This window comes from Gavia stellata, chromosome 5, assembly GCF_030936135.1.
Source record: "Gavia stellata isolate bGavSte3 chromosome 5, bGavSte3.hap2, whole genome shotgun sequence".
Taxonomy (NCBI): Eukaryota; Metazoa; Chordata; class Aves; order Gaviiformes; family Gaviidae; genus Gavia; species Gavia stellata.
In genome coordinates, this window is record NC_082598.1 from 49,753,993 (window position 1) to 49,778,041 (window position 24,049).

At 39.3% G+C, this 24,049-nt stretch overlaps 1 protein-coding gene across 1 annotated transcript in view; it reads left to right on the top strand.

Annotated features, from left to right (window-relative positions):
• Nucleotides 1-14,204: 14,204 nt before the first annotated feature.
• The window catches only part of GATB (glutamyl-tRNA amidotransferase subunit B), a 44,248-nt gene continuing 34,403 nt past the window's right edge, over nt 14,205-24,049 (top strand). The window contains exons 1-2 of the mRNA XM_059818213.1: nt 14,205-14,347; nt 16,434-16,584. Of these exons, the coding sequence (XP_059674196.1) occupies nt 14,205-14,347; nt 16,434-16,584 (294 nt within the window). The remainder of the gene's footprint in view (nt 14,348-16,433; nt 16,585-24,049) is intronic.

Here is a 24,049-nt window from a genome sequence, read left to right on the forward strand (position 1 = left end):
TTAGTAAAGATAGTGAAAGACTGAAATAAGTTGCCTGTGAGGTAGCAAATATCTACTGCCAGTGGTCCTTGAGAACAGGTTAGACGAACACTTGTCGGGAACACTACTAGATTACAGGCCCAGACATAAATGACTTCTTGTGATTCAACAGTATTCCCCGATTCTTTGCATACTCTCTTCCTTTTCCAAGTGTTTCGTAGCATGTTACTGTTACCCATTTCAGCCCATTTCCACTTTCTGACCTAGGACAGCACAAGTGTTTGTTCACTCACTGAAAGCTGTTGCAAGCAGAACTGCCAGGTTTGAGGACTCAAAAACAATGCCTAGTGTTAGCTGAAGAAAATTTCTATTGGATAAAAATCCTGTAGAAAATAACTGAATTTGTGAGGAAAAAAGTAGTCTAAAGAATAAAGTAATAACTTAGGAAGTATAATCCACTGTAAGACTTCTTGTGGGCTGGTAAAGGCCTGAGAATACTCTTGCTAAACCAAAGCTACACATTACTGCGGCTGAGAAGCAATACATCAAAGTTGTCAACTTATCCAGTGTACTGTGCTTAATTTCTTTCAAAAAATTTGAAAAGCTATGTAAATTCTAGGAAGGCATACACATCATCTTGCACCTGACACATACATGCACATACTAATTGTGTTTAGGAACTGAAATAAAAGAAATTAAAAAAGAGAAATTTCAAAAGTGACAAAGCAAGAACACTACAATATTTGCATGCCCTATCCTCCTCTGTGTTCATTTGTCAAATAAATCACAGCACACTAAACAGATAACCTGACTCCCTTCTTAAAGTGTTTCAGAATATTTCCACCCCTTACTAGAGTTGCTAAATCCTGCGTATTTATTTGTGGAAGGAGGAGGTGGCAGATAAGAGGGAGTTAATGAAAAGGGTTATTAATGGGTAGCACAGTAGCATTAATAAGCATGGGGGCAGATGGAGCAAATACTTTAGTAATAAATAATAGAGTTATTTGAAACATTGCACGCTGGCAAGAAGTCTCTGGTGGTTTTTCTCTTTATAAAAATAGCTGTTGAACCACTACACTGATTAACCTTTTAGCTTCATTATGTTATTTATCTTCCAGTAAGAACTGACAACCAACAGGATGCCTACAGTCTCCAGTAGGATGAACATTACAAAATTTCATGCAATTATACAGGACAAACACGGCAAGTTAATCAATATTGTAGGTGGATTGCTACTTATGCTTATGTTATCTCAAAACCTTGCTACATTAAAAAAATTTAAAACCCCAAGCTTCTAAGATACATGTGTCCTGTTGAGTGAATAGTCCCTATTGGTATGAAATCTTCTGGGACTATTTGTGCAATCAAGGAATTACCCAGGTTAGAAAAGACTGAAGGGTTTGACCCCATATATTTTTTCCTCCATCCTTGATATTAATTATGGAATGAGGTAACAATTCAATACAAACACTATTATCCACATCTGGAACTTCACCTACTTTTGCAAAGGACAGCGTCAAACAACATATTCATAAGGAGTAGTAATTCACACCTCAGCGTCACTGAATTGAAAGGATGAGCGTGCCACTAATTTCACATGCTTATGCCAAGGCATAGAATAAGTCAATAGGTTGTTCTACTGCTAGAGGAAGTGTAGAAGCAGCACAACTGGAATCCTAGACAGGATGGCAAAACCATAACTGTATCTCAGCCAGCCCTCCTCACAGACCAGCACATTAGCACCAACCCACACTCTGTCATAGCTTGTGCCACTACACCGAAGCATGGACACACGCCTCATTCTCTGCAACAGGAGAGAGGGTGTTTACATCTGACATACAGGTGGAGAAAACAGCAGATACGGTAAAATTTGCCTGCCCCCAAGACCTGGTAGCAGAGGTGACAATGCCTCTGTCGCTCTAGTAGAGATTCACTTGGTGACTGTATTCAAATTGGGTCAGACTGTTACTTCCCTCTTGCATAAGAAGGGATTAACAGGTAGGGTACTCATTACCCCTTTCCTAAGGAACTTCCCTAAAGGCCCATATGTATACACAGTTCAATAAACTACATTTTCTCTGCTGACTATATTTTCCCCTCCATTTTCCATTCCAACCTAGTTGAATGGGTTGTCAGCCACTGTTTGGCTAGCCCTGAATTGTCCTAATGTGTAAATTAGGCTCCCCCCCTTAAATAACCTGGAGACCAATTTTTCCTGCATTTGCATCACTGTACCACCCATTACATGGACCATGAATCCAGCCTCAAGCGTTTGCCTATGCTAATGAATATATAACTAATGAAATTAAGATTAATTAAATACTAGTGCAGTAACATAAGACAGGAAGTACAAGAGCACAAGCCTTATGAGGAGCAGTTGAGAGAGCTGGGGTTGTTTAACCTGGAGAAGAAGAGGCTCAAAGGAGACCTTATCGCTCTCTACAATTACCTGAAAGGAGGCTGTAGAGAGGTGGGTGCTGGTCTCTTCTCCTGAGTGACAAGTGATAGGACAAGAAGAAATGGCCTCAAGTTGTGCCAGGGGAGGTTTAGATTGGATATTAAGAAAAATTTCTTCACCGAAAGGGCTGTCAGACACTGGAACAGGCTGCCCAGGGAGGTGGTTGAGTCACCATCCCTGGAGGTATTTAAAAGCTGTGTGGATGAAGCGCTTAGGGACATGGTTTAGTGGTGGACTTGGCAGTGTTAGGTTTATGGTTGGACTTGATGATCTTAAAGGTCTTTTCCAACCTGAATGATTTATGAGAGTACTAAATTTTACTAGTGATGTATTTATTAAATACGCAAACAAACTCCAAAACCGAAGGTTATAACATCTTTGAATCTAGACATCAAAAACAAATACACAACTTACTCATTGCCAGCACACAATACACAATTACTATATTATGTCTGTAATAATTGCTGTGGCAAGTCAGTAGTCCAAGCCATAAGACAACAGGCAATGCATTCACCAGTTTACTACTAGGTAGCAGAGAAGGTGCAGTCCGTTCATAAAATCCTCTACACAATGGATAGACCTTCTGGACTGGATACTAGCCTAGACTACATTCATTTTATATGGCTGTAATGACACTGTCCTCACTACACCAAGGTTTGATTTAAACTAGCATTGATGAAAACCAAGCTTCAACCACACCACAATTCTGTTTGTTTTCTTCCCATAATCAGTGGCAGCATTCAGCCATGTCTGCACTTTGCTAACATACAGGACTGCTGAAAAGCAATTTGAATTCCATTTAACTTAGAAGAGCATCAGGTTGGTTTTAAATTACATTATAATGCAATGGTACTTAGCCAGTTTTTCCTCAAGTCCTGCATTGCCAACACTCAGTGGAACACTAATAATGCTTTATTTCATCAGCCAAAACCCTACCACCTCTTCAGCTATTTCACACCAACTTTGGGACAATCTGCTTAAGACTGCACTATCTGAACATGCTTTTCTACCTGGAAATTCCTCATAGGTTTAACGTTCTTTCGAAGACCCCACCAAAATATATTTCTTTTGCATCATTAATGCTATTGTCACTGAAATTCAGGCCAGGGGAGTTCCGTTTGTTTGCTGCTTTGCTGTCCTTGGAATGGAGTTTACAGATGCTTTCTTGCCTCAGCTATGGGTAATTATACTAAAACTGGCATGTGTTTGTATTATTGGTCAGCAGCTATCACATTATCTGTACCAAAACAGAGGTCAACATAGGTGTACCCTGGAACATTCTGCTCTTTGCAGTTATTCTCTCCCATACAAACAATGATGCAAGAGGGAACAATGTGAACCTGAATCCAGACCTACTGTAACTGTGCTGAAAAAAATTAGAAACAATGCTGTAAAACCTGGGTGGAAGATTTATATTACTATTATCCTCTAGATAATTCCACAGCTGGATATGAAAGCCAATATATAAAATGATTTTCAGCTCTTACAAAATTCATCTCAGGCAAATACTGAAGGTCAGATTTTTTTGGTTTAATAAGTAGGTAGATAAATAGCATTAGACAACCCATGTTTAGGAAGCATACATCAACATTACTTAAATAGCAGTGTGTGGGATGGACATAAACTCAGAAGGCTTAGGGGAGACAGGGCTTCTTGGCATCCTGAGCCACCTAGGAAGTTATAGTGGAGGGTCTTCTCCAGAATGCAGCGCTTCTGAGAAACTCAAGCTACCCCAACTCTGGGAAAAAGAATCACCTGCTGTCAAGATCGATTTATAGCTTAGGTTTCAAAACAGGCAAAAGAACTGAAAGAACTGAGAAGTACTTAAGTCTTGACTGGAAAGAGCCATATAGGTACCCGAGTCCGTGCGTGAATGCCCATGTGAATTTAAGCAGAAGGAAGTGGGGGAGAGGGGTAGCTAAACTAATGTGTCTCTCAAGTTGGGGCAGTAGGCTTGCAAGAAGAAAAAAAAAAGTCCAAAAGCATTAGTTTAGGTTTTCTGTCATATCTGTGATGAACATGCCTCTCTCTCTCCTCAGAGGGATTTAGAACAGCAACCTACAGTCTTCTGTGTCAGCAGCAAAGAATAGTGAAGGTTCAGATATGTTCTGACCTGGTCCCATTACCACTAGAGACATTTCTGTGCAAATGAAAAACAGGATAGATGACAGAGAGGGAACACTAGCTACCATCACTATCATACATCTTGTTGAATTCACCTCACCAATACCAGGGCAGATCATGTAAATTACCTGCCCAGGGCCTAGTAAGTTTGGTCCCTTGAGTTTTCAGTTTGGTATAATCACTAGCTTGATTAATCGTGTGGCAGTTCCCTAATCCTGCTCTGCTCACTCAGAGGATAAGCACTGGATACTAATTTTTTTAAAGGTTGGTGGTTTTTTTCCCCCCTAAAGCTTCTAGACAAAAAAAAAAAGAGCGAGAGAGAGGAGGACAAAAAAGCCCCTCACACTCCTCTACTCTTGATTTAAGCCAGTCTTATGATCTGGATTGGGGGGTTCAAACTCTCAACACTAAGAACTGCCCTTTCAATGAATTCACATTGCATGGATTTGGATCCATACTGAAATGCATAACAGAAATTCAAGCCTGCACATCTAAGTGAATACAGCCACACTGTGAAGAGATAAGCTATGAATGAATAGCTTAATTGGACACTTGCAAAATTAACTTGTCAAAACTAATTACTCTATACATGATCCAACTGGAAATGTTTTCCATTAACCACAATTTAAAATAGTATTTAAGCTATTCCTTGGCCTTTGAAAGATATATTCACAATGTGCTGCTTATTTACCATGCTACTACCATGCATTTGCAAATCTTTCAAGCACTCTTTGGTAGAAAGAGACAACAAATTCATTTTGTGTTTAGTTCTGAAGAGGTTAGCAGACACACTGACTGTGTTTTTCATGGAAATTTTCTCATTCTTTCTCCTCCTTAAGTTAGAGTAAAATCATCTTAAGTAAATATATGTCTTTGCTTTCTATGTATAACATCAAAAATGGATTTTAAAGTTAAACAGCTGGAGACTGGGAGACATTTAGTGGTTGGGAAAGACCAAGTAAACATGACCACAAGTAAGACTGTGTAATTACATGACATCAGAATTTGCACAGAAACTACCATGGAAGGTAGTTTACCCATTTTTCTTGAGGGTATAAGCTACTTTGCATTACCAAACACTATATACACACACTTACAATACCGTATGTCCAGACCTGCATATTTCAGAGCACAGCTTGCTGTACTGCTCCTGCCTTTTGCGTTTTCCAATCAATGAGTGCCAGTAGTATTTGTTTTAATTTCTGTCTATTTGTTTTATTTGGTGTTTTTTTTCAGTTAATGCTTAATTCCACATTTCAGAACATTGTAAGAAAACAGCAGCCATGCTTTGGGGAAGAGGACTCCAAGAGGAGGTTAACTCTCCCTCTCAGGGCCCAAAAGAAATACTAAGTTTTGCATGACTCATATAGCAGTAATAAAATGCTCCCGGAACTAGACAGTTCCTGTCTAGTACCATGAGATAGCAGATCATAATTGGAAAAAGAAAATCTCTTGATACACCGATGTATTTCTTTCATCCATGCATAAGGCAGCTGCGTATCTATTCAAAACAGTGTCTCACTGAATTTCTATCTCAGTAACACGGGAAGCAGTAATCCAAAGTGTGCCACTGAGGCCAGGTACATCACATAGCTTTCCAATACACAGTCACTACTGCATGCCTGGCCTAGCAGAAAGGTCCTTCTGTACATTCATTTAAAAATATATGAATTGTCTAGTGACTGGTAGAGTATTGCTTCTCCTCATACTGATACTACCCTGATGAAAAAAGGCTTCCTATGCAATTACTTACATATTGCCTTAAGCCACACAGTAGCAGACAAAGAAGAGAAGAGATCAAAAGTATTGCTAGAACAAAAGCCAACAATGCATTCATATGCCATAACCACTACAGTGAGCATCAGGAGAGAAAAAAAATACTACTAGAGTAGATAGCATTTATAGTATGGTAGCACAGCTTTCTAATAATTAGAGAGGAAAGAGAAGGGCATATGGCAAAACTAGAAAGGTTGGTCTCTAAAGAACCTTAGGCAAAGGCATTATTGCAATTCTCTAACACATGCTAACTCTTTTGGTTTTGCTTTAGTAGCAGTTTTGGGATCAACCCCAAACTCTTACTGAAGTCCTTGAGAGTTTTGTTTGAAAAAGGCCTGTAGAAGCAGGCTTGTGACACAGTCGAAGAATACTTTGCTGCTGCTGGCTTGTACTGAATTCCTTGCACATGCTGCTATACTGGACAAAGCAAAGAGGAAATATAAACTTCAAAGATTACCCAATTTATTAAAACTTAATGAGCCATTGCCCCAATATGTGCAAAGCACACAACACCTCTTACATTCTGGCTACAGACTGCAATTTACTGATTAGTTACTGAAGAAGCACCTCAGTCCCAAGGCAGTTACTGATTCATCGGTTAATAAAAGTTTCTACAGAGAGAATTTTCACTTCCATAATTGGAAGTGTAAGGGGCAAATCTGACATGATGCAAGAAAAACCCCAAACCCTAAAAAACCCCAGCATTTAATTCTTTTCCTTACCTTTAAAATAATAGTAAAAGAGGTATTCTACTGTCAATATATTTTATACACTGGCATAAGGCTTTAATACAGCTGTTGTCCACAGGACTGCAAAATTATTCATACTTTTCCTAAGGAATAAATGGGAAAACAAATGCTCCATGATATAATATGTACAAAACACCACCCCAAAACTCTTCAATGGGGCCACATTATCCCACAAGCAACCAGGTCACAAGTTCAAAACAAAATAAAAGATTCTGGTTAGTCAGCAGCCTATGTGAATTAGGCTGCCGTTACTGGTGCACAGTGGTTCACACCAGTCAGCATGAACTCATAGTGCCACAGAAAGCTCAAGAACAAAATAAGCTACACAAGATGAAATACTTGATTCAACTTTGTTAGCAGTCCTTCCCATTAGGACACTAGATACACAAGTAACAAAACAGGAAATGTTTGTGCTGCTTCTGTGTGTTCTGCCCTGTTTTGTACCCAAAGGCACTCATTTCTCCAGGTTGCCACAGTATGACTCTGTTTACAAGCTCTCAGTTAATACCTATGACTAACACACTAACTATCTTTACCAGCTCCATGGAGAAATCATAGCCAGGATCCAAAAGCAAGGAGCCTTTCTGAGTCCGCAGAAAAAACCAACAAAACAAACAAAAAAAACCACGAACAGCATCCCTCCATCCAATTACTAAATAGCAGTACTTCCTTTCTTCCATATTTCACTCATCACTTTCATGTGTTGGCATTTATACAGAAAAAATATAATATGCCAAATATATAATTTGGCATTTATACAGAAATAAGTATTATTTAAATATTGTGAGATAGATGAATAATTTCAAGGGCACTGCCATTCTCTTTTCATTCTCGGGAGAAAGCAATGTTTACATTTTTTATTTCACTATAAGAAAAGTTACCAAACACAGATGGCATGTACTGTATTATATGATATAATACAGTACAGAGAAGAAAAAAACCCGAATACCACAAACATTTTTGCAGCTCTTTTTAATAATAACATAAATTAAAACATAAATCAGATTTTTCTTAAAATGCCACAGGCACTGTGGGAAGATGAGGACAGCAGTGCAACTATGTATGCAATAAAAATAAAAAATTATGTCCCGGAGTAAAGACATTATATCCAGCAGGATAAGAGTTTCAACCTGTGTTCTTCAACCCAACTTGGGTGATGCATACACTATGTATAAGTGTATACATTTGAAGGCAAGGAAAATCCAAACAGTCTTGAAAATAAATAACCCCTTATAAATCAATCCTAAACAAGCAAAACAAAAGTCTGTGTTGTTGCATAGAAAAAAGGTGAGACAGGGCTGTCTCACTTCAGGATCTGGAACCTTATTCAAAGCTTTTGAGCATTTATCTGCAGTATTATCCCTCTTTTCCTTCATTTACACTTCTGCTGTGCTTTTAGTGCAGTAATTAATCACAAAGTTCCATCTGGTCAACAGTTTTAGTTCACATCCTTATTGCTTCAGCCAATTAAAAACAATCCTTAGTGCTAAGAACAATAAAGGCAGCCCCTAGAAGCCCTGTGCTAAGGCTCTGGAATATAATTTTCTTTTAAAATAGAACCTCTTCAAACTGGCTTCAACCTACAAGTAATCTCAGATTTTACAGAAATCCCTCTCTGAAAAGCAGCCCCTTAACATGATTTAACACTTGAGACTATCTTTATGTTGTTTTTGATTAAAAAATTAATTTTAGACTCACCTAATGTCATTATTATAACTGGCTTACTTCAAGCATTAAGTTGCTTGACAACTCTTTCAAACAATTCCTTCACTTTATTCATGACAGAGAAGTCAATAATAATTGAAGGTTTTGTTTATTATCAATGCCATCTCTTGGTCAGGGAAAACACTTTGACACGTATTCCTGATTTGCCTGTTCAACCAAAATTTTTTTCTTTAACAAATTTATCATAGGTCTTTGTGTCTATTTCTTCCTGGGTGGGGCTATCAGCTGGAGTCTTATAAATGAGTATATGAAACTGAAGCCATAAACAATTTAAAAGGACACCAGAATGGACAACCTATACCTCAAGTGCAGTTTGGAAGGTATAGTTTGTCTAAAAACTAAATACTTTGACAAGCATCAAGACTATGTCAGGCTACCTTCAGACACAAAAGATTAGGATTTAGTCTTGTACTTTGTACAATAGCATTTAGTTCCTTCCCTTATCCTGCAGTCAAGTGAGAAAGTTCTGCTTCGAGTACTGGTTATATGAAACCATATGCTACTGAAATCTTATATTCCTGACCTTATATATGTCATAGATAGCCTGCAACAAGAATTGTGGCTCTTAATTTAGGAAGTAACAGGCCTCAGACATAACGCAGCTCTTGGGAATTTCAGTTGAAAATTGCAAACAGAATACACAAAAATGCAATGTGAAAAGTAAAACACAGGAAAAAGTTATTCTTACTTCTACATGCTTTTTCTTTACTTTATATAGTAAAGAACAAGGAAGGATAAAGTGAAAACCAAAGGCTGGAAAGACATTTTAAAGGTTTTCTTGCAGATGCCAACACAATTGGAGAGAATATACTAGCAAATTTTAGATCAGCTGAAACATTATCAATCACTTTCTTCTGCATGCTCCATCCCAGACAGTATACATACAAGATTCATACAGTAAGTTTACAGACTTTTCTCTAATCCAGACACTTGGGCCTAGTCTCTGTTTCCAAATGTAGTTCCCATTGCTTGAAAAACATACTATAAAAGAAAACCACCCCCACCAAATATACTTCTTCTAGACTGAACTGTATTTAAATATAAACCCTCAAGCATTTATAAAACATTGTATATTATAACAGATCCAAACCAAAAGGATTGATCACCCTGGAAGTAAATCATACTGACTTCCAACTAAAAGAAGTTAATCCCTAGGCAGCTGGAAATCATACCAAAGGTAGCATAGGCTGATAAAGGGAATTTTCCAATAACTTAGTCAAGATACAATACCAGTATGGCAGTGATATACTAGGAAAACCTCTTATGCCTCTAATAGCTGAAAAACTGGAAAAAGAAGAGTTTAATTTATTAAACAACAGGATTAGCAGTGGTACTCACCGTAAGACAAGGTTAAGCAGCGTTGAACTCCCTCAAAGAAACACTGCCTTTAGGAAATGGACTGCAAGGCTCCCAAGCTCCAATATGCCCAGTAACCACTTTGCTTCCAACTAACTCAGTCTCCTGAGGCACAAGGAGCATTATATGTGCCAAAGTGCTAGTTTTCAAGATTGCCAACACCTGATTCAAATCACAGGTGCAGCCACTAGCTCATCGCAGCACTCCCAGGCAAGACATACCATGTGAAAACCATTACAGAAGAGCCAAAGTATAAGGGTTTCTCACAGCTGAACCAAAGATACAAGTTCTCTCCTACAACACAGCCTCTGAGGAATAGTGAATTCACCTTCTACAGTAATATCAGTATCTGAATGTTACTTTTATATTGCCATTACTGTTTATAGAAATTGCTTGTGCATACATATTTATTGTGGTAGTTTTTTTCTAGCCAAGCCTGGCCCTTATTTTCAACTCATGAGTAATAACACTTTTATGAAGTAAAATAAAATGGCACTACTTGTCTGTCAATAGAAATTTATGTTATTTTGTACATTAACACACTTTGACACAAGGCCCCTCAAACCATGAGGCCCTTCATATTACCCAATCTATCACTGCATGCATGCATGCACGCATGGTCAGAAGATCATACAAGGGAGCTCTATTGCTCCCTAAATACTGTCTGCTGTGGTCAAGAGAAATACCCTTTTCCAAGCTGCAGGATCAGGTACATTTTTTTGTTATTTGCCATCTCCCATTATTGGTAGATAGACAAATTCAATCAATAGTCCAGGCTGAAAATCATTGCCCTTATTAGTTCAAAGTTGCAGAAAAAGAAGAAAATTTCTCTATACATAGACCTGTAGAGAAAAGGTGGCTTTCAAGGTACACAGGTGATCATAGGGGCTTAAAAGTTTTGAAAACATCCCTTACCATAGTTTGCTTCCAAACTTAACAATCCTCTTCGTCAATCTTCCCTGTTAGGACAACGTCTGATTATTTGATAGACTACAGATCTACTCTTCAAAAGCCACACCCTCCGCTTCAAAATCTAACAGAGGTTCCAGCCTGTTCCTTATTTCATATGCTGAAATAAGACACTGCACGCAGCCTGTGAGATATCTAACAAACACCCCAGTCTGAATACCCCATTCCCTGCTATACCAAAAGAAGATCCCACAGTCCACAAAAGGACTAAGTATGCGTGCTAAACATGGCTTACAAGAAAGCAGAGTTTAGAGCTCAGACCCTATAAACTGAAATTCAGAGGGATCTTCTTTCAAATAAATGAGACGGACTGCGTGTTTATGGCTTAAAGGATATGCTGTTGCGTTTTTGTTCTCTACAAAATTCCAATTTCCTCTCAGGCACTGTTTAAATTCCTACAGTAATAAGAAGCTCAGACTAAGAGCAAACTGTCCCCTGGGTCTACCCTCTGTAAGACAGAAGTCTACACAGTTAGTACTGAACCATCATTGTATAAATCTTTATGCAGTCCTGGAGATACCTTCCTATTCCAAGCCACAGAATGATCTATAAACACACTGCAAAGTAGAGGCTGCTACCCAGGGTACATAAGGAAGAAATATGTAGCCTTTCCTACCTCAAAGTAAGTTGCTGGGAAAGGCAAATATTCCCTGCTTGTCTGTGATTGATCAGCTTCCTGCATATGGATGTGTGAGCTTTCATTTATTACCTACTTGGTCACTCGCACAGGGCTGCAAAGAAAAAGGTCTTTCTAATAGGATTTTTTCTGGGAAAGGAATTAAAATAGCATTAAGACAATTCAAATCACAAACAATGGCACTTTCCAATCCTCCTCTCCACGTAAGAGAACAGCCATACAGCTAAAAGTTCTAGGGGAATTGTTTGGGATGCAGAAAGTGGATTTCAACCCCTCTGTGCTCCCTACTCCCTTTTAAATAATATGCACAAAGGGCAGAAGTCTGTGCAATCAAGGCAGAGTAAGGCTTTAAGAAACATGATTTTAATATTCATAGGGTTTTAACTTCTTAGTGATTATTTATGAAATCTTCTATTATATCAGGATAACAGGCTTAAAAGAAAGTAAAATAATCCAAAACTTACCATTTTTACACCAGTAAAAACATTTTAGAGCTATATTCAGAACGAATCATCATAGTTGGGTTGAAATGATCTGTCAATCCCTACAAAGTATCAAATAATAATTAAATCCAGAGTTCATGGAGGACAATTTTTAAAGGAATAAATTTGTTGCAGAAATAACAATCATACACTAAAGCTTCACTCTGAAATGCATTCTTCATCACAGTACATTGCATAGGCCCCTGCTAAGTCCAAAAGACAATGGGGGTTTCCTCATATCAAAATTATCAAAAACTCTTACCTATTTCATTGGACTAAGGACTGCTATACAGACTTTACATTAGGTTCTCTCATATGTGAAGAGGTTCACAAAAGGAGAGAAGGAAAAGGGTCACTCCCGTGTTCTTTCATTCTCCTCAACATGTCCGAGATGGCCTGTGACTAGTTCTTCTTCACTGGAAAGGAATTTTGTCTTGGTCACACTTTGATGTACAAAGGAGGGATATTCCCCAAGAAAAGGAACGTGACAAACTAGTTAGACTAAGCTATATTATACAAGTAACTGTAGATCAGTATCTGCTGAAGGTATCTCCCAACTGGTTCTTCTTATAAAGAACCTCCTGTTAATTTAACTCATTTAAAATGCAAATATATTAGAAAATTAGTGCTGTGGAATAGCCATTATAAAACATTTTCTTAGTTGGATAAATTATCTTCCACATGATTCTGAACCACTCAGCATCTCATATTTGAGCTTGGGAAGACAAGAGGGTATAAAGGTTGCGAGATGCTGTCAAGTGTTTATGTGCACCACTGTCCTCTGCTGGAAGAAATCAGTCTTACTCACATGTTTGTGACTGATTAGCTTCTATTAGCAGTAGCTGACATAGAGCAAAGATGACATAAGCAACAGCTAATGTACATTCCCATTTAAGCTCCACAGGCCTGTGGCTTAGGACAGAAGGTTGTTAATTCTATTGTCTGTGCAATGTAGCTGCGTAAACAGCATTTAAGATGTTTGCATATGCCCCAGACAGTGTTCTTTATTACTGTGTATTTGTACAGCAATAACACCCCCAGGCCCTGCAGAGACTGGACTTGCTGCTCTACGTACACGGAGTTAAGATCCAAGATTGCAACTGCACGGTACCGTATCATTTGATGCCCAAGACTTGCAAAATGACATCTATAAAATAGCAGCAGGTTTTATATCAGCTTGACACCAAAGTAAAACCATACACAATCCCTTTGAAGACCTCAGCCTAAGCCATTTTAAACAGCAGCTGAAGAAAGACACAAATGCAGTCAGTGTCTCTTGCTCCAGCATTTCTAGGACAAGCGTTGATTTTCTCAGGGTAGGCACAGGACCTGTAGACCAAAGTATCACGGCCTCTCTAGACCCCCTCAGATTGCAGTCCAGCGGCTTCCCACGCTAACACTACGACATTTTTGGGTGCCTGGGGAAACACCTCTCCAGGAAGAGGTAAGCAAGAGAGCTGTGTGGGAGGAGGACTTGCACCTGCCTGGTAATAGGGCACCATTACACTGAGCCACGACGCCAGGCGAGACCTTTCCACAGCAGAAGTGAGGGACAAAAGGCCCACATTCACCACAAGCTGAGCAGAGCCAGCCTTCACCCAGCCCCTGGTGAAGGCAAGGAGGTGCGTGCTTGCAGCTGTCTCCCCACCACTACCCTGAGGAGCAGCAGAAGCTTTCACGGACCCTTCAGCTCGCCAAAGCCTCCTGTGCCATAACTCAGGCCCGCCTCCCCGGCCCGCCGCGGCCGCCCTCCTCAGGTGGCGCGCGGGGGCACACCCTGCCCCTCCCCCGAAGTGCCGGGCTGAGCGGGGAGGGCGGAGCCAAGGCGAGGGGCCTGCCGGGAGTTGTAGTCCCTCCCCGCAACCCGCCACTCCGCGGAGCCATCCCGCGCGCCGGACTACATTTCCCAGGGGGCGCTGCCAGAGTCGCTCAGCGGCGAGCAAGGCAAAATGGCGGTGGCGGCGCTGTGGCGTGGTGGGGTCTGGCGCCGGGCGTGGCAGCGCGGCGCCGGGCGTCCCGCCCCTGACCCCCGCGGGCAGCGGGCCGTCGCCTGTAACGCGAGAGGCGGGGCGGTGCCGGCGGGGAAGAGCGGGTACGGTGCCGGGACGGCGCGGGGAGAGGGGCCGGTGGAGGTGGTTCTCCGCCGGAGCATCCCGCCCTCAGGGCGTAGCCGCAGGGTGGGGGCTGGGCCCGGTTTCGGGCCGCCGCGCTCAGGCAGAGAGCAACGGCTGCGGGAGCTGGGGGGCTCCGGTCTGTCGGGTGCTGGAGGTGTAGTTACTGTGTCACAAGCAGATCGCAAGGTGGTAGCAGAAGGGACCCCTTTAAATGCCATCTTCTGACCAGTGTAAGGCATCTGCAGCATGCTGATGTCTGGCAGCACCTTCTCAGCACGCATTTATCTCGCACACCCCCCAAATCCCCCCACAACAGTATTTGTCTTCGCAGTAGGGCTGTTGGCCCTTTGACACGTTTGGCTGTGGTAAGATTTCCACACAATGCAGGGAAATCGGAAAGGGTTAGCATTCACACGTTCCGAGTATAAACAGCAAGGGCTGTGTCAATTTTGCGAAATATTTTTTGAAGGCTTATTGTGGTCCAAAGGAAGCTTCTCTGCTGGCGGAGAAATGTGAAACTTTGACAATGTGCCTGGAATGGAGCATTTTATTTCTGCTGCAACTGAAAGTTATGGCCTGTACAAGCTTTCATATTCTCTGGTGAGATTCAGGTTTCTCTCTGCACAACTGATGACCTGAGTGAAGTTATGCAGACACCGGCAGAAGTATGCTGCTGATTCTTTAGAGACACAAATAAACATAAACCTTGAACAAACATGGCAAGAAACTCCAGGTTTCTCATCAGTGTTATTAGTAGGAGTCAAGGACTGCCTGATGCACGTATCTTTTTATTAGTGTAAGCCAACACGCTGATTAAGCGAAGCCTGATGTAAGTTTTAATGCCATGATGTAATGGGGGTGCATTTCTAAAGAAAGCAGGAAACAATGAAATAAATTGGCCTCCAAAACTAAAAAAACAAACAAACTTTTTTTTCTAAACCTTGAGGTATTCTTATGAATAGTTAAAAATACCGAAGAAAATGCTGTTTCAGTAAAAGAAAATGTATTAGCTCCTTTAAACATCTGAACCTTAATCCTGTATGATAATATTTTTCTTCCTAAAGCAGCAATATAAGTGGCATCTGCATCACTAGTTTGGTGTTTGTAAGGATGTCTTCAGCTGTGGGAGGGCAGAGAGAGAACTAAAATCTTGGCAATGTATTATGTTCACCTTTGGAAGGAACACTGTACTTGAAATATTTGTTTGATGTTTTTCCATAGCTTGCTTGTCTCATATGCCTGTCTGGGTACCTACACTGCTGAAGTATTCTGCCATAGAAATGTGATTTCATCACTGAAGTATTATTTGTGCCACTTCATTTGTACAAGGCCAGATAATTACTTACAGAAACTGTCAAAGCAATTCATACTGTAAAGGTGACCTTTTTCTCTTGTCCATATAAAGGTTATGGATGTGAGAATTGCAATTACTTTTTAGATGATATGGAGAAGCTTTATTCTGTGGAGTATGTTCAGAGAGCAGTAGCTCTCTAGTTGAAACGATTTCTCTATTACCAGATTACTAATGTTTATGCTAATATGCTACTAACATTGCTCTAGAGAGCCACCTTTCCCAGCATGCAAGTGACTAGCTGACAAAGAATACATAATTTATTATGCCACCTGTCTGTTGGAGATTTATCAAACTACCTGAGAAGTAATTGATATTTATGATGATTTTGTGATTTTCACGAGGTAGCAAATTAAGGTTCATCCAGCATGCAAGATTGCCTCATTAATTTCTCTAAGATTTCTCATGTAAGGAAAAGTTAAAAGTTTCAGACCATTACATTTATTTTTTACGGCATTGTTTTCTGTATATAATGAAGACACTTTGCCATACAGTCCCCTCAGTTAGTCTCAGTTCTCCAGTATTGCAGCACAAATTTTGCCATTACACTGTAGATGTATTTACAGCATCATTTACAAATTTTTTACAATTACAATTTAATTGTTGTTAAAAGAATAAATGAAAAGTTCTTAATTCTTGTATTTTTAGATGTTTATAGGGTTTCATGTCATTTGTATTTAAATTGTATTTCCCTTCTCCTCTTTCCTTTTCAGTCTTGCTCCATGGGTACCAGTTGTGGGTCTGGAGATTCACGCACAGATCAGTTCGAACTCAAAACTTTTCTCTGGTTCCCAAGTCCAGTTTGCAGCACCTCCTAACTCTTTGGTATCTTTCTTTGATGCTTCTTTACCAGGAACTTTACCAGTAAGTTATGCTTCAACTTAATTTATTTCAGGATTAATGTCAGACAACTTTGAGTATGTTTCTAATATTTTGTTCTTCCCAAGATTTGACTATAGAACTATTTTTACATATTTTTCTATTTTCTGGTTGTTTGATAACATGAGATGCATAGTACTGTTTCTTTTCAGTTTACTCACTCCCTAGTTATCACTACTGATACTTGATATCCTCTGCAAAGGATAAAAATAAGGAGTGTCTCTTCAACATAATGAATGAATCACAGTATTTCTCTGAGGCCAGAGTGGGTGTATTTGGTTAGTATGCAATACAGGAAATTTCTTAAATATGAGAGATACTTAAAATCCTATGAGAGAAGAACATCTTAGATTTCCGAGTGGCCATTTTGATGTTACTTTGCCATATGTTTGTTTACGTAGCTGTCATTTGCCATTTGGAATGTCTCACTATGGATGTACTTTGCTTCCTAAGTAGAAAGACTCTGATTTAGGAAAGTGTCAACTATTCCCATTTCCACAGCAAAACAATTATTTAAAAAAAAAAGTAATCTGTGTGAGACACTGTGGACTAATAAGTCAGAATAGCTAGCTAGCAGTTAGCAGTGAGATTTATTAGTGACAACATAATAAATTTTTGAAGCTTAATTATAACTTTGTGATGGCTATGACAGTGCTGCTGTAGAATTCTCTGGGAAATTAACAAGTTTAATATAAAAATAATAGTTAGAAAGTATAATATAAACTCCTAATATACAATGAACATAAATATTGAACAGGCTTAGCATTGCCTCATGCAACAAGCATGCAGAGACTGTAATGGAGTCAAATTATTTCATGCAAAAGTGTTTCACTGAGTATATTTATTAGTGGAGGTTTGAATTCCAGTTGCAGATATATATTTTTAATCTATTGGAAGCTTTTGATCACCATAATACAGTCTTAAATAATATTCTGAAATTGAGAATTAACTTATGGCTGGATTTCTAGGGTCTTAATATATGCTGTGTGATCCTTAAAAAGAGAAATGAGTTGATGGATTCATTCTGTATTTGCAAAGGTATTGAAACCTAAGGAAGTGAAGTTTAGATGCTGATAAAATTTGGACTTCACTGTGGTCTCAGTGGCAATTCAGGGCTGAGTTTCAGATCTACCTATATGGAAATTTTGAGAACTTGCCAGAAAGAATGGGAATCTTATGCAATCACTTGGTTTTAGACGAATCCAGTTAGACTTAAACATGGAAAATTAGTTCCTTTCATTTGGGGGCAGGGCTAGGTTAGGGAGTTAATAGTCACAAAATTTAAAAGGGTTCATGATTTTGGTTTTAGTCCTTCTACTTAACATTCTGTTAATGCATAGAAATCCTGGTAAGTTGTCTAATGCTTATCTTCAGTCAACTAGAAAAACTGTTCTTGAATGAACAAAACCAAGTATTTATGAAGAGTTTCATATTTATGTACATTACTATTTATCTGTGAGGGTTTTTTTGGCTTTTTCCTCTGTTAAAGTGCTTTACAAATGAGGCTTGGTATGACCTTTGTGAGAAAACCCCAGTACATGTGGGCTTTGGCAGAGAATATCACTACACCTGAGAAGCAAAAAGCAGGATGGTTAGGTTAATATAAAAGTACTGATGCTATGTTAGCTTCTACCAGCTGCTTTTATCTATACAAAGAGAAGAAAGATTTTTCTCACTGTAGTACTGGTGAAAATAGAGTTGAAAGTGAATGTTACAAAATATATGTTCTTGCATGTTAGAATGTGATACAAAATCCGGTCAGTAGTCATAACTTTATTTTCCCATTGTACTTGCTGCACAAGAATTAATGTTAGAGACCAATGTTTGTTCTGGAATCAAACAGTTGAGCTTATTTTCTTGAAATAATTATGTGTTTGTAAATGGCAATAGTATCTGAAGTAGAATGGGATTTTGGTGGATTTTGAAAGACGGAAGGTAGTTTTTGAAAATTTCCAGGTATTTGTAAAAAAAAAAAAAAAACCAAAAAAAAAATTAACAAATGTTAAGATTATTGCCTAATAATTCTCTTTAGAAGGTAAATGTTTGGCCTTTCCTTTTGACCTTGTTTTGTTGAGAAACGAAAATAGGAGCGAAGTTTTAGTACAGTAGTTGTGCTGTCTGTAGCAGAGAATAACTGCTGTTATAAACTGAGAACTACAGGGGCAGTTTTCAATGTCGCAGGGATTTAAATTTACTGTGGGACCATGAGACTGTTGTGCTAGACAACCATGCTAGTATTTGCTGCTTCACAACGACACCACAAAGAATGGTGCTAAAGCGACCTTTTCTGTTTGCTATACATTTCTGGGTCACTAGTGAGTGTGGGTGTGAGCCTTTGCTGTAGTCTGCACAGGAGAGGGGAAACTAGAAGAATGTGTTTAGCCCGTGTTCATCTTTCTTCTCTATATTTTCTTCATATACTGTAGTACAGCTTATTTTATGCTTCTGCTGCAAGTAGACCTTAGGAGGACCACCACAGTGTTAGTCTCATGGCCATTTCACCATGCTGCTCTCATAATGTGCCTCTGAGAGACAGCTACAGGCAAGAACAGCTATGCAGGTGCACTCCTGTTTGGCATGAGACAGAAAAAATGATGTGGCAAAGCTTTGATTAAAAAAGTAGCTTTACAAGTAGTGAGACTGGACAGCGCATCCCATGCTACTCTGCACACTTTTTGTGCTCTGTGGTGATGGAGCCCCTCACCATTAGACCAGATAGCATCTTACTCAGATTACTGTAAGGCTCTCCTTTCTTTGGGACTACATAGGACTACGTACATTACATAATGAAATGTGCAAAGGACTGGGTTTTTTACCTAGTGAGTAGACTTGGCAATGATCTTAGCTTGGTGTTTTTAGAGGACCTGTTATAAAGAAAGTTTTACGCTACACATGGTGGCATAGAGTGCGTCATGCCTGCAGATTGATCTAAAATTCTTCTGAGGATCCATAAAGGTGGTTGCACTCCCAGTCTGATTTATCCTTCTTGAAAATTCTGAGAATCTTTATAAAGGTTTATAGAGATAAGACTGGGCTCACAGAAAGAGAACCCATGATTATCTATTCTCATGATTGAGGTGGCTGACTAAAGGTTAATTATAGCTCATCCACAGAAATAAGATGATAGATCTAGTAGCTAAAGGCTGAAACCTTTTTGTCTATGCTTACAGTCTTTGTTGCTAATCACACAAAAAGATGAACATTTTACATTTGTCTCCTGCATGACTAAAGTGAAAGCCTGATCCTGTTTCTTTGTCAGCAAGTGTACTAAGAAATAACCTAGTATTTACACAACCAAGGTTTAAATTAATAAGATTTGAATGAATTTTAGCCCTACAGTCTTAAGTATTTTGAAATTTCTGACACTGCCTCATGCATTTGAATTTCATTCTCCTCACAGTATGAACAGCATCTGTTTTATCTTTTTTTAAGGTAGAGTTTTCAGAAACACTTGGTAATGATCAAGCTCTCTTTCTAATGAAGAAAAGATAAATACCTTCTGACCTCAAGAAACAGAGTAAGATCTGTGTTGAACATTGTTGTAGAATATCATGTGAGATGCATGATTTTATCCGAATATACAATTTTTTCCTGCTCCACGGGACATCCTTGAGGGCTTGACAACTCACTTATTGCTGCTACCCTGTACTGAGATTTTCATTCCTCTTGTTTTAAACTCTTTTAGTTTTCCCCCTGTAAATAGTGTTATAAGGACGCATTTGGATCCTACTGTATCATCTCTTACCTGTATAATGGCAGTCAGGCAACCAGATACACCTTTTCATGGAAGAAGGCATGGCTAGAACAGCTATTAACCATTGTTCCTTCTGGTATTGCACCGCTGGCAACTTAAACTCCAAACTTTGACTTCTCCAAAGCTGAGGAATGTCACTTCAACACTGTGCAGTACCGGAGAGCACGTGGATAATGCTGTTGCTTTCCCCACCCTGCAGTGCTACGCTGTTGAGATGGCTGCCCAGGGACATGAGAGGGTTAATACCCAGTTTGGGGATGTAGAGGGTGCTTTAGTTCCCCTTCCTATATTGACACTGCATCCATCCTTGGCAGGGGCAGATACCCAGTGTTTTTCCAGATGTCTTGGGTGATAGATTATCAGACTTTATGATGAATTTTAGATGTGATACAGAATTTACCCGATGTGTTTGCTTTCAAAGGCACTGAGAGGTTTGTGTGAGATGCTGGTCATTCTGTCTGTCAGCTATACATATTGGAACAGAAGCAGCATTTGAGACCGGAATTTATACTTTACAGCTTGAAGCTAGTTTTTTTTTATATCCTGTTTCTGTTAAATCTGGTGATTGCAACATCTGTTTTACCAGCTTGTGATTTCAACTTTGTTTTGACATTCCTGCTGGCATGCATATGAATTTACTCCTTTCTTGTACTACTTCGCTTTGAAAAAAAACCCTGCTTCTTAGCTTGACTTTTGATAGCTACATTTTTAATTACACACACCTTTCTTGGGGAGCTGGACAATCTTCTGATCTTTGTATGCATGTTGGTTTAGCTTCCATTATACAAATTTTCTTCTTTCCTTTGAAACCACGTGATGCCTAGGTGGTTGTATCCCTGAGCTGTCCTCTAAAAATAAATTAGTGGCAGTACCCAAAGAAAAAAGTGAGTTCATGCTTGTTTTAAACCATTTACTTATGTCTAGGTTCACTTTAACTGCTTGTTACTTCTTTCAGTAAAACTGTAATAATTGTACTTAGGGGAAAAAGGAGATACTTTCTTAGAAATTGATGGTACCTTTCTCTTGCAGTCCTTTCTTTCCTGATAATATTTGGGTTTGCGACATGCATTGTATCATCAGTGGTTAACAGTCTTTTGTTGCTCACACAGTCCCAGCTTGCTGGACTTGCAGTCCCAGTAAGCCTCTAAAAAGAAAATCCCACATAATTTAGAAAAAAAAACCTAGGGGACTGAAATAGGCTTTCAAACTGTTGCTCCCTGAGAATGCCTTTCCAGTTAATAGACCCTTAAATTTCTGAGTGCATGATGGATTAAAGCCTGCCTACATAATTTCAAGCTGTTAATCAGTTCAACGCTGTTGTACTGGTCAGGAGAGGTCTTTGAAAGATGAGGGAGGCCTGCTTCAGGCGACTTTCAGGGCTGGGTTGTGGTGGGGGTTGTTACTCATTCTGTTTCTTTCTCTTTCATAGGATCATTCACAGCCCCAGGGTTACCTGTGGAACTAATCTCCTTCACTGGGGTCTGAGAAGTGTTATACTTCCTCAGTTACTGCCGTTGTCTAGCTCAACTTTATTTCATACTTAACTGTAAATGCCATTTTTCTGAAGACACCTCTGCTTTTGTGCTTTGAAGTATTTGGTGACATTTGTTGCTCTTCTCTCAAGCTTTGAAGGGGTCCCCTGTAAGGTTTTCTCTTGCTTTTTGCTATGTCTCGTTTATTTGTGAGAAGTTCTGACACTCATTCTGGGTGTTTTAATCTTTTTGTCAAGGCTAACAATTCCTGTAAGGCTTTGTCTCCTTAGTACCTCAGTAACTATTGAGCTCTCTTTCTGTTTGTTGTTCTTGTTGGCTTTCCTGTTCATCCTTAACAGGTCCCTCTGGCTGATGTAAACTTGCCAGTTAGAACGGCATTGAGTTGATAAAACATGTTGCTATCACCTATTTCAGTAGATCCTTCAGTGCATCAGTGTTGTTATATATGTATTTTCTCTTATCTCCTTTTGTGTTGGTTTTTTTATTGCTTTACCTTTTGCTTTTTACAGATACTTTTCAGCTTCTTAGTGGGGAGCAGGAGTTTGCAGTAGGTTGTTTCCTCTCTTTCACACAGTTCTGTTACTGCAGTTATTGTGCCGTCTTTGATACTTCTGGACAGCACAACCATTACATGACAACTAGACAGATCGGTGTCCCCTCTTTCTGGGTTCAGTCTGAAACTGATGCTGAAACGCAATTCACTTTTTGCAGTAGTTTATCTTAGTGGGCTGGGAATTTCTTTTATTCTAAGTTCAGACCATGAGTGGATTTTTTGGGACAAATCTCTATTACTTCTGTTATCAGTCACTATATATGCTCTGGCATCCTTAAGTCTTTGATTTAATTTTCTCTTGGTATGTAGACAAACAGTCTGGTTCCAGGTGACTCCTTTTGAGGAAATCCAAGGTAGTATATTGTATATATGTGTATGAAAGCAGTGCTCTGTTAAGCGAAAGTTTCTGTAACAATCATGGTTCTTAGCATTTTAACTTTGCAAACTGACACCTTGCTTCTTTGTTCTTAATTTTTTCTTTGAAGAGTTTTTTTCATTGAAAGGTACTTAGGAAAAATTGTCCAACAGTAATGACAGATAATTGTAGACTGGGTCTTCGTTCTCTTCATGGTTAGTTGTCTCGTGTGTAATGTTGCGTAACTGTCAGGTTTCTGTATTTTGTTTGAAACTTATCTTGGTGCAATTAGGCTGTAATTGGTTCCCGGGGTAAAATTTATTTCTTTCTTTGTGTTGCCTCTGATTATCAGCCACCTTACTGCCTTAAATATATTATGACTATGTATTTGAATTTGAGAGGATTATGCAAGCTTCTGCAACTGGTGTTTAGTAGTTACATGTGGAGATTTTGCCACTGCAACCATTGTTTTCTATACAGAAATGCTAGTTTTGCAATTTCACTGCCAAGTTCAGCCAAATTTGCCTCAAAAATTTTTAGGTTTGTAGAGGGTTTTGTGACTATATTAGCAAGCACATGAAGAGGTAATTAGCAATTGAGTCTCTTCTCCCCACTGATCTCAGCTTTATTTGGGCTGCTGCTATTCAGATATTTGTGACATTTTATACTCAATTTGGGATGTTTGATGAAATGGGAGAAGATGGGGGAATCATGGAGGAGAGAGTGTTGAGGTCACTGCTTAGGTAAAACAAACTAGGGCAATTATTTATAGGAAATCAGTCTTCGTTGGTTCTGCTGTTCCAGAACAACTTTGTTAAAAACAAAGGATTTTAGTTTGCTTTCTTAATAGCTTCTTGCAAGTCCTGTTGCATTATGTCATCTGTTGTTTTCCTGAATTAGTATATTCTTGTCTCTGTGTGTGATAGACTACTTCTGCTTTACTGTCAATTTCTATGTTGTGCTCTCTTAAGAGATATGGGTCAGCCTGGAGGGAAAGATGGCTACCTCTCTGGGGAGCAAATACGCATGTTTCAGATGGCAAATGGAGGCAAAAGGAATGAGGCAGTCAGAGCAAAGGGCTGGGAGTTTTTAGTGTGTGTTTAGTGTGCACTCTCAGACACACAAAGATTGCAAGAAGGAGCAGAGGGCAGATAGCCAAGACTTAGAAATGATAGAAAATGACAGTCAATGTGTATCAAAGGTCAGAATTTGTTGCAACTCAGAAAACCACAGAGCTGGCTCTCACCGAGCCTACAAGCAAAGGACCGTCTGCAATGATAAACAGGGTAGGGGTT